The sequence below is a fragment of the Pieris brassicae genome, chromosome 5 (genome assembly GCF_905147105.1).
Source record: "Pieris brassicae chromosome 5, ilPieBrab1.1, whole genome shotgun sequence".
In the NCBI taxonomy this organism is placed as follows: Eukaryota; Metazoa; Arthropoda; class Insecta; order Lepidoptera; family Pieridae; genus Pieris; species Pieris brassicae.
The window spans coordinates 10,647,835-10,660,006 of NC_059669.1; the positions used below are offsets into that span (position 1 = coordinate 10,647,835).

Sequence of the window (12,172 nt, forward strand, 5' to 3'; positions counted from 1 at the left end):
TCAAATTATCAGTAGTTTACAATTTTCTTAAAGTGTTGGTTGGTGACTGAAGGACAACACAACAAATTTATATTCCTAATACACAAAAGATTTTAAAATAAATACAATTTATAGAAAAAAATTTACGTTGTCGTACAGTAAACAGAGAGAAAAAAATCCGTACGACCTTTTAAAAAAATCTTTCAAACCATTATACTTGAAATTAAATAATTTTGTAAGTTAAGTAACATATAAGTTGTTATTTATTTATAAGAATTTATAATTACGTCAGTAATTAGTCTCTGTATATTAACCTATATCAATGTGAAAGTCTTAATAAAAAATCAGAAATCTTATCACAAAAGCTTCCTCTCTTGCAACTTATGCTTAAAAATGTATGTAGGCTTGTGAACTAATAAGGAAGTAAATGGTGAACAGAAGGTCGTGAATACATAACACTATGTAGACCTTGAGTGATGATATAAACATGATAACAACTAAAAAAAATCTTGTTCCATAGACAATTTCCAAGTTCCATAAGCAACATTGCAATAGCCTTGACCAGGACTTTTATGGTACTTTGAACTTGCTTATTCTCTATCTTTCAGTTACTTAACACTAATGCAATAGTCTTTGCATCAACTTAGAAATTATGTTAACTTTGAGGTAGAGACTCTTGGGCCGTGGGGTTCAAGTGCACAGGCGCTAATTAAAGAATTGGTAGATAGTAGCGGTGACTCCAGAGCTGGTGCTTTCCTCGAGGAAATGCTGCCAGCGTTAAAGGGAGCGTCCAAGTATTACGTCACGCAATTTTTGGAGATTCTTGACAAACACCCCGAAACGCGTCGTAATGTTTCTATATCCAATAGTAATACGTTTCGTGACCATCCCCAGTGACTCTTTGTACCTAATAGTCATTATGTTATGTAAAGTACTGGAAGTGGAAAATAATATTAACAATAACGCGGAATTCAATCCCTGCCCCGCATCGTAAGTTTTTCACTCCCCCCAATATTCATTACGTAATAATTGAACGATCCTAAAAGTACCATAGGGACCAAACTATTTAAAATTGTTTAAAATTTTCTTTTTATTAATTATTTTTATTATTTCTATGTAGGTTAAGAAAAATGTAAATACTGTATATTTAATTGTTATGATTACACTTCGACTACACCGTGAACCGAAGGATTTTTCTTTGTGCGCATAAATAAAAATTACTAAGATATGGATGTAATCTGATGTCATATAAGGTTGTAAAACCCCTACATTATTATTATTCATAATAGTTTAATATGTATCTTAGTGATGAATTTATCAGATATGTTCAAAATTCCAAGCAAAAAACGATCACGCAGGCGTCTCTTTATATCTCTTATTTTTGAGTAAACGTTACAATTTATCCATACAAAATCATATTAAATCACGTTTTTTATAGACATTAAGCATCTTATGTATCGGTGAATAATATCTTAACTATACCTTTCTCTAATCCTCTTCATTCCGAAAATTCCAAATCAGATTATTAACAGTATTATTGTAACACCATCCAGGTGGACCTAAAGAAAGATTGTGCTTTGACAATTGACAGTTTAGCACTTTCTAAGAAAAAGTTGATGAAATTGTCGAAGCACTATGAAACATCTAGATAGCGTATACTGCCATCTCGTAATAAAAAATATAAAAGACAATTTAACATTGTTGATCATAATTGAATCTATATTGTTCTATAAACATAATACTCATGCATGATATAATATATGTAATGCTTCGGAAACACGAGGCGCCGTTTGTTTATTAATACAATTCAGGGCAACCATTTCTAACGTAAATACAAGGAAGCTTTGCGTCACAAACAATATCTCAATCATTATATATGTATGGCTGCATATGCGCAAAACTACGATTTAGCAGTTTTACTGAGACGTACGTGAAAAAGAAAAGATTGGGAAATAGTAACCAAGATGAGAGACAAGTGGAAGAATTCGCAGGAGGTCGTATACTAGTATCACATATTTAAGTCTCTTTACAAAGACATTATTTCAACATTACAATTTAGCCCATATAGGACTAATAAGTAGACTTGCAACGAATATTCGGTATTCGGCCTATTCGGCTGCTTTTATTATATTCGGCCGAATACCGAATACCTAAATAATATATTTTGTCAAAGAGAAATAATTGGTAAATTGAAAATTTAAAGATTACGTATATATTCATATTATCATTTCTGTTATAATCATTTAAGTGGTCAATGGTACATAATCATCTTCTAAATTGGAAAAATTGAGGATACTATGTATTTGAATTATTGTGGTAATCAAAATTTAGAAGGGTAAGGTTGTCATTTCTTTTATAAGCTTTGGTATATAAAACAGGTACATAATTTAATCATTTTCTGTATTAAATAAGTTAAGAATTATTCTATGCATTTGAATTATTTTCATAATCAAAATTTAGAAGGGGAAGCTTATGGTGCAGAAAGACTAACTTTTCTGCATTTTTAGGAAGTAGTTTACCTATTTTTTTCTCGTAGACCATCCCAGGTTCAGAGAAAAGGCGCTCTGAATAAACACTACTACCTGGCGGCGACAAATATTTTGCTGCGATCTTAATCAAACATGGAAATATAAATTTCCTTGCTTGCCTCCATATAAACGGGTTATTATGTTATATTACTAATATTTATGAAAATATCTGCTGAATATACGATTCGTTGCAAGTCTACTAATAAGTCATTTAAGTCTAACATAATTTACTTAAAAATCTTTAACATAAGAAAGTGTATAACACTACTAACAGTCTCTATTAAGAGGAAGACGGTGTGTTCTATTTTTTAATGTATTTGTGCACTCACATTAAGTCACTCTTTAGAACGGGTTTGTCCTTTTCAATCTTCTCACTAGACCCGTGGTGTCAAGAATAGATTCGACATTCACGTGTTGATGGAGCTTTGTTCGTGGGCTCCAGAATTCTTTTTATAGTCTTAAATATAATTATATCAAACTCAAATTATACTACTAGAATAAAGGCATTTTTTATTATTATCTAATTTTAGCGATTCCTTTATAAAACACATGGTAAATAAATCGAAAGTCTGTTCAAGCTTTAATGGTACGTAGTACGAACTTTCAGTATAATGATTAAGTAACGAAACTATTCCATCTTATCTGCTGTTCCGAGTGAAATGCATTTTGCATTTTGAAGTTTTAGTACATATAAAGAGTCTTAGAAGAGGTCTTTATTTATACATTACTGATATCGTATTTATTATTTATTGTTTGACTTCAAATGATTGTCACCCTAAAGTGCATTGAGTATGTGCACGCGCAACCAATGCTACACTGTTATCTACACGTGGAGTCATTATATATATTGTAGATATATAATTTCGTAATTCTACGGTATAAATTATATATAACAAAAAACTACTATACTGAATATAATTGCTAAATATGGAATACATAATATGCACAAAAACATTTACGAAAGGAAACAATCAATAAAATTTATTAAAGACATTTATCTAAGTTATAGCTAATTTGCTTGTGTTGTTTGATGGTGTGTGTATGTGTGGGTGTGATCATGATGCATGTTATTATATGATGGATATTCTTAATACTCCTTTTAAGCATATCCCGCGATAACTTGAATGAATTATTTGTATTATTTATTACGTATTAGTTTATATAGCTGTGATATTTAAGCCCGTCCTCCATCTTTTGGTGTCAAATGTCGAATATACGAGTAGTGTACACGGAAGCATACAACAACAAAAACTTTATATAAAACAAAACACGGTTGTGACGATATTGTTCTAAAGCTAGTCCCTACACTACCCCTGGGCTTGTGGGCTTCTAGACAGCTCTTCTGTACATAGTACATATAGATGCAATACTTCCTCTTGTAAAACGTTACGATGTGGGGCAGAGATTGAATTACGCGTTATTGTTAGATTATCATAACAGTATATTTTTTTTTCCTGGGGAAATGCGTTACGTATACCCTCCCAAGGCACGGCGCCACCAGCAATCGCCCGACGCAGGACATGGTAACAGCTTAGCGATCGGCCGGAGAAATCATGCTCCTCTATGGCCATGAATGATGTGTAATGGACCTGCCAGAGCAAGGGCAATTCACATCGGCCAATTCGCCCTGATCGGCATACTAGCTTGCAGGGATGGGTCATCGCTTTGGAGGCATGAATCGCTCGCTGAAGCGTCTGACATATCACAACAGTACATTAATTTAACACAATACTACTGTTGTTAATACTGTACTGTAGTATTTATTAGAAAGGTATTAATTATGATTATTCACTGAATATTAAAGAAATATGATAGCTTTAAACCTGTATCATAAGATTTAACCTTTGCTTAATAGGACCGGCAATTCTGTTATTTATACTTGAAGATAACGATGGCATTCGGGACAATTATGCGTAGTGAATGGTTCAATTACATGAAATTTCAAGGGCTACAATGCAAGTAACCAAAGCAACTTGACGCAGCGATATTCGCTTGCCGAACATATTTGGATATGAAAATCGTACTAGTATGTGTTCCGCAGGACACAAGTTTACATAATATGAAGACGATCTATCAAAAGGCTTCTTAGGTTAAGATGCAGAATCGTGATATAGAACTAAGCTGCCTCCTGTATGTTAAAAATGTATTGAATTTTAATAGACGGGAAATTCTTGAATACAAGGGTGTAAATTGGTTCTTGACATGTTTGATCCGTCCATCTCTTAGCTTGAAATATAGAGATGCCTCAAGTGTCTTAAATGTAATCCAAAATATTAAATGCGGTAAGAGAATTTTGTTATATGCCAGTTTATTTATCATAACACGTCCCTGAATTTTATAATTGCTCACCATCTAAGGCCTAAGTAAGCGTAAAACTGACTTTAAAATTAACTAAAATCTGGTTATTATAAATTTTGCTTTTTAAACTAAACCTAAGCCAGCCACAAGACCATACCTTAAACGTTAAATGGACGTTGTTGTACGTACCTCAATGTAATAAATTTGACTTAGTCCTATTCAGGTTTACAAATTTTATTTAGCAGTAGAAAACTTATTAATATAAAAATTTAACTGAAACGTTAAAACATAATACCTAAACCTTTTTATAACCATTTATAAATAATGCAATTCTTGTGAATTCAACCAGTGTGCAACCAAATATATCCGTCTCACAGGCAATAATATCCAGGGAGCGCAAGACGCGAAAATGGCGCTTCTCTGAGTAAATATGTACGCGCGCGCACTGCAAACAATTACGAAAACATTCGTATATAGCCAAACATTTGAAGAGTTTTTTGGGCGAGGCGCACCCTCCCTTTACCTCCCTCCCTCCCCAGACCCTTTAGTGGTACTTTGATACACATGGTCAAAGTCAACAAAGTGTGTTGACACTTATTGGTAAAATACTTACGCGACGTGACCGTGTATTGGAGTTTTGAACGCGTAGGTTTGTTATTGGGTTTCGTTCGAGGAGTTGCTCGAATTAATACCTGCAGCTGAGTTTCATCATCAGACGTCAGGGTAGAATACAAAATACCATCCGTAATACCTCCTTTCTTAAAGCAGTTTTTGCCGCGCATCACCACTGTGTGGTACCAGCTGCCCGCTGAAGTATTTCTGAACCAATTCGACTTAGAGTCCTGAGTGTACCAAGTGTACCAAAGGCCGAGAACAAACTTGCCATACAAAAAAAAAACACGCTACCACACGAATTACTCGACGGGCTAGTTATTTGGTTTTAAATTTTTATGATGCGCGCACACCGTCACATAAAAACACCCAGAAGTTAGCATAGTCAACATTTTAAAATAAAAAATGTCCATTTCTTTAATTATATATTTTTTTTATATTTAAATAAACTTTATTTAACTAGATAATGCGTTATATTAAAACTTTCAATGTATTAAATACCTTTTTTCTATTGTTAGTGTGTTTTTACTACAAACAAAAGGCGAAAGATAAAAATTTTATCTTGTTACGACAAAGAATTATAACTTCTCACATGTTTTTATTTGCATTCACAGTATTACTAAGTAAAACATTTTAGATTGATTCTCCTATAAATGCAATCCAATAGGAACCTATACAAGTTCCTACACCAAAGCTTTATTTTTCATTTCTTCAGACGTAATATTAAAACAAAATAGTCTCTATTGACCGTCGGGAGTAATTGTGACTCAGCGGGATCAAAGCATCTAAGATTAAGGTCGTGTTTTATTTAAGAGGTCACGGCTCGTGTTCCTATGGAGAGCGTGTAAGATACCTATATACAATTATTACAATTATTGAGTAAATGTTTAATTTTGACGTTTTGTAAGTTTTTCGTAGACATCTTATCTACAAATACTATATGTTATTTTTAAAAATCAGTTGTATTTAGTAAAATTGTATTCAATTGTTTTGTTCTGGCCAAAACAGTTGTTTTTCGGTGTTAGACGTAGAATACACAATGTGTTTCATTGTATACAGGGATTTGATGTTCTCATGAGTTAGAGATTAAAGAAACTTACAAACTGTTTTTTATGGGACATAGGGTTTTTGATTAAACCTTTACGAGGAAAACATGTACACTTCAAGCCCTCTGACTTTGGGAGTGTCCAGACTGTTTGTTTTTGTGTGTTACTTTTACCTTTGGCCAGTGTTTCCAACTTATTTGTGTCAGGCCTTTCTTTCTACCTACCTGCTTGCCTGCCTACCTTAGCATTTCTAAGATTCTTATGTCTTCTAAAGATTCTATTCTTCTAAATGGAATTAAGAAACTTGTATGATAGGTAAAACTTGTATGAAGTACATTTTCAAGACATATATATTATGAAAAATTCAAATTCCTAAAAATTTTAATGAATTTTCGAATAGCTCCCTAAACAATAGATTGGGAAACATTGCTTGCATCAAATCCAAATATTCTTCCTAAATTCTTAACACCACGTAAATAAACGAAATTTAAATATAAATTTATCTTAAAAGCATTTCGTGTATCACATTTACATACAAATGACATTGGAACTGTTATTGTCAAACAAGGTGCTAGCAACATTCACTCCCACGACACGTTGTTTCTTCTGCAACGGCGCTACATAAAGGCGCTAACAAACGCGATTTTATAACGGTATCGCATATGAGCCACTTTTTGTTAGGTTGAACACGCTAATCGCTTTTTTTGTTTTTGTTCATGATCTTTCGAAGTAGGCTCATCACCGAACATCATGCCACGCTTTAATAAAATAAAGCTTTCTTAAGGAGCCTGGTGCTATAGAGGACTATAATCATAATAAGAAATCGTTTATTTGCAAAGACATTTATATTGATTAATTATGCAAATTGCAAATGTCATATAGTGTGTATAGTGTCATAAGAATAATTTAAGTTATTTACGATTGTTGGCAAACTTATGGTCTAAATATTCGCCCACGCTATAAAGCTTGACTTTAAAAAAATTATCACCTTCGCCTTGAAAGCATTACTATTATGTAGATTGATAGCCACTGCGTAGCAACAAGGATACGTATACATACGAGGATGTAACTCATTTCAATAAATGATTTTTTTACGCACACTGTGCTTATTTATACTCTTATTGGAGCATCTTTATCTTTAAATTCAAAGACAGTATACAATGGTAAACCGTTATGACTAGTTACACATAGTTGCTAAGCGAATAATTATGTATTCTGAGTGCAAGAAAATAATTAACGCATCGCCGAAGATACGTCCGTGATTAATAAATTGCCCACTGTGTTAATGAACTTGAAAGCGTAAAAATAAGTAAGAAATTTACATTATCCTGTAATTTGCTGGCGAAGAATTACCTCTACGAATAAACTACTGATTTTTTTCATTTTTATATGTAAGGGGATTGTTATATTATAGAAAATACTACCAAACATTTGGTGTATACCAAAGGTTCGATTCGGCTAGTCTTTTTCTCTATAGATAATTTGAAACTCAACGGATCAAGGATACATTTCAAATTACCGTGAGTTCAAAATAACAAACGTTAAATTAACGTGGTTACATACAAGGTCCCCCTCGTGGATACCTCAAGTAAATAAGGGTTTGATCAAAATTCGTGATTTATTATTTGTGTCATATTATGTATTAACAATTAAATACACTAAGTATTATTTAGAAAATAAGTCCGTAATATTTTTTGAGTGAGTGACTTCAGTTTATCATTGCTAAATAATTTTAAAAGACATATCACAGGTCTGTACATTGATAGTACAGGGAAGCCTGGACATCAAATTAAAATTAATTTTATTCAATTAATCATAATAAATGCAAATTAACCTCGAGATCATTTTCAAGAGTCGACTGTATCTATATACTATTTATTTTCAAACGATTGTATATAATTACATATACTAAGACCGAAATTGTTTCTCCCTATAATTGTTCATGAAATTCCACACAATTAGTAATTTTATTTATTACTTGACGGCACGCCAGTACAGCCCCCAACAGTCATAAGATCAGTTATAATGAAAAATATCAATTCCTTAGAAAAAACCTTCACGCAGATCATTTTTCTTTTTAAAATTTAAATTTTGACGTGACAACGTCTAATAAATCTTATCTTATTGTCCCTCGACTCTGGACCCATTGTCCCGTTACAATTATTGTACGCTTGCGCTGCATCTTTCTCTCTCACACTCGATTAACCTATGCGTTACTATGTTATAGTGCTAATTCAATCAAAATTATTGAATTTTATTTATAAAAGCATGCAATCATTACATCAATGTTTAGTTATGACGTCACGTTTAAGTATCGTCCGTAAACTGACTTAGAGACAACCATTTTTTTTATCTCTTCGTGTTTATTATGTCTGCCTATAAGTCCTAGTCCTATTGTATTTTATATTTCTTGTAATCAGTATAAGATTGAGTGTGCCGAGCGTTGTCGAGCTTTTGTAAACAAATAAATTTCATGTTACAGATACTACCACACATAGACGGCTTCAACCACGTGGCAAAGATCGCGTCGTTAACAGACGTAGAAATTAGCTTGGTACGCGCCTGTGTCCAGAATCTAGTGTACTATGGCGTAGTAACACTGGTGCCTATCTTTCAATACTGTGCTGTAAGTATAACATAATTCTTAGAGGTGGCTTAAACATAGATTTTGTTTAACATTTGGAAATATCGATCGTATTGTATTCCAACGATGCATATTCGTTTTAAAGGCCGGAAACGTACTTGAGAGGCAATGTGAGTGTCCATGGGCGGCGGTATCACTTAACATCTGATGATCCTGCCTGCAGACCCATTGTTATACAAAAATAAATAATGATTCCCCTTCATTACAAATACGCCCACGAACAGCTACTTCAGAAGGCGTCCTATAAAAACAAGCTTTTTTATTTTTTTCATGTAACTGAAGGCAAACGTAACGTAACGCCAGCCATGGACACTCACATTGCCAGAAGGCTTGCAAGTTCGGTGCCGGCATTTTTTACATTTGCTAATGTTAGACTTAACTAAATTTTTGAATCAAAAGTCAACAAACTGGCTAAACTAGCTTTTTGTATTAAATTTTGTATCTCTAAATGTAGTTTTGAAGTAATATGTTACTTCATGTATCGTGTCTTTAAGTTTCACACTAACCAAATGTTAACTTAAATATAACAACAGTTTTAATATGAAATTTAAGGTTCTAATTGAATGCTTTCAGGTCTACAGCGCAACTCCAAAATTAAGACAGTTGACGCGCTGTCCCGGTCTACAGAGGCAGTGTGTTGAATTTTGTGCAAGATCACGTAAGGTTTTTTTTGTTAAATGGTACAACGACCAATATTTAAGCCTTGACTTGTGTAAGCTATCGCAGGATATGCTTAAAAGGAATACTAACTATATCCAATGCGCTATATAACCTGCATCAGCACATCCCACATACACAACCTTATACACCATCACATAACATAGGTATTACTAAGTTTATTGTATAGAATAATTTCTTTTTTTTTGCTTTATAAATGTGTGTGTTAGTAAATATAAAATATTATGTATAATATCTTTGGCTTTATCTTTAATTATAATTGTTTTTTTTTTTTAAATTATAATATTAGGTCGTATTCTAATGATATTATACGTATATCTAACACAATATCAAAATCAATGAAACAATATGATCAAAACTATCTTTTTTAATTCAGTCATACAGTAAATCAAACATAGAGTTTTATATTTGTGTCGCATGGCCCGCCTGCAAAATATCTTTCATGAGCATCAATTTTAAACCCACGCCATTTATTAACAATCAACTTTACTTCCAACGTGTATCGCTTAAAAGTTTTTTTTTATATTTTCAGCCCGACATTTACCAAAAGTCAGCGATTTATTTCGTATGTACGCTGGTATGACATACGGGAGTACGATACGCGATCTTTGTAGGCGAATGAAGCCACAAGATCTAGCTATCAATGAGAGGAAGTTGGTGCTTTTTGGAGTACTGGAAGGGCTGATTAGAAGGGTATATAAGGTCAGTTGAAATCTTTAAATCCGCTCATAGTCTTTAATAAAAAAAATAGTGCTCGTCATTATTTCCGCAAAACAAACATAATTTTAACTAAAAACCGGCTTGATCAGATCTCTCTAACCACTTTTTCGATCCATTCATTTAGGAGTTTACATAAACAGACACGTCATATACGGCTTTGGATGTATTGTGTTTCGTTCCACAACTGAGCGTTGTTTAGGGTAGTTTTTGCCACCACTGACCACTGTAGTATTTCTGAACCAATTTACTTAGGGTCCTTCAGAAAATAACGTACCAATTCTTAATAAACCGACAACGCATTCGCGAGCTCTTGTGAGAGTGTCTATGGGGGGATTATCACTTAACATCACATGAGCCAACTGCCCTGTACGGTTTGTTCTACAAACATATAATCTCGTTGGGTAATTTTACGATTTTTCATAATCATTTTCTCTGTATCTGTGAAAGAAGAGGCTTCTTAATTATTATTGTGCTTAATACAATTATTAAACGCAGTTGAGTTTATTATTAATCTATATCCCTTGATGACGATATTTAATTATTAAGTTCCAATAATCAGCTAATATATCTTACATATGTAAAGTTTATTTTTTTATTTATAATATTTTTTACAGTTCCCAGTAACAGTTCACAATGAAACGTCATCCGTACGAACTTGTCATAGCGCGTGCATTCGGACGTACAACGGCCTCATATGTATGGACGAGTTGTGCTGTCAGAACGGTATGTCTGTCTCGCTCTTAGAGGAGCAGATGGAGAAGGACAGTGATGTTGTGTTTATCGTCAAGTAAACTAGACTTTTTGAGACAGAGAGTGTGAACAAGGACATTTGACAACTGTACAGATAATAGATTGATGGTCAGATTTTTGACATCTGGCTAGTTGTCATAATTGACACTTATAAGTGATTGAAGCTCGTAACGTGTGGGATATTTAAAATATAACATTTATGTAGTTAAATATGTCCAACTAAACGGAGAGAGATCTTTTAAGAGCAGTGTTGGCCTAGTGATTTCCGCGTATCAGTTTCATCTCACATGCGGGGAACAAACCTACGACAGTGTGTTCCCCGCCTGTGGACCAATAGACTTTCTTTCTATGCATGCGCATTTAACATTCGCTCAAACGGAGAAGGAAAAGATGTGTCAGGAAACCGGCTTACCTTAGACCCATAAAGTCGACAGTGTGTGTCAGGCACAGGAGGCTGATCGCCTACTTGCCTATTAGATCGACAGATGATCATGAAACATATACAGGAATCTGAGGCCCACACCTTAGAAAGGTTGCGCCACTGATTTATTTAAAAGGTATCTTGATACACTGTCAAAATTCACACGTTTCTCGTGTCAATTTTGACTGTGTATGAAAAGACTTCTACACTGTCAACATTGACACGACACACGTGTGAATTTTGACAATGTAACGAAGTGATTGACATGTTTAAAGTAATTGTCAACGTTTGCATTGACAATTTAATAGAACGTTAACAGGGGGCTTAGTCAAGATGACTTGACATTAATGTAATTAAATTAGTAAGAAAATGACAGTTCGTGTCGGCAAATTTTCATACAAATTTTGTTTTCGACTATCTACATACGTAGTGTTAAGGCATCTTGACCAAGCCCCCAGCGTCTCGTTAGGCTTTGCATAAAGAAAAAATTGTACGA

General features: G+C 33.6%; 1 protein-coding gene across 2 annotated transcripts in view; it reads left to right on the plus strand.

Moving 5' to 3' along the window:
- LOC123709719 (GATOR complex protein NPRL2-like) overlaps positions 1 to 11,697 on the plus strand; it is a 38,212-nt gene extending 26,515 nt beyond the window's left edge. For both annotated transcript variants that reach the window (XM_045661238.1, XM_045661239.1), the window contains 4 exons: positions 8,946 to 9,089; positions 9,681 to 9,765; positions 10,318 to 10,487; positions 11,120 to 11,697. In XM_045661238.1, the coding sequence (XP_045517194.1) occupies positions 8,946 to 9,089; positions 9,681 to 9,765; positions 10,318 to 10,487; positions 11,120 to 11,296 (576 nt within the window). In that variant the 3' untranslated portion in view covers positions 11,297 to 11,697. The remainder of the gene's footprint in view (positions 1 to 8,945; positions 9,090 to 9,680; positions 9,766 to 10,317; positions 10,488 to 11,119) is intronic.
- The last annotated feature ends 475 nt before the right edge of the window (positions 11,698 to 12,172 follow it).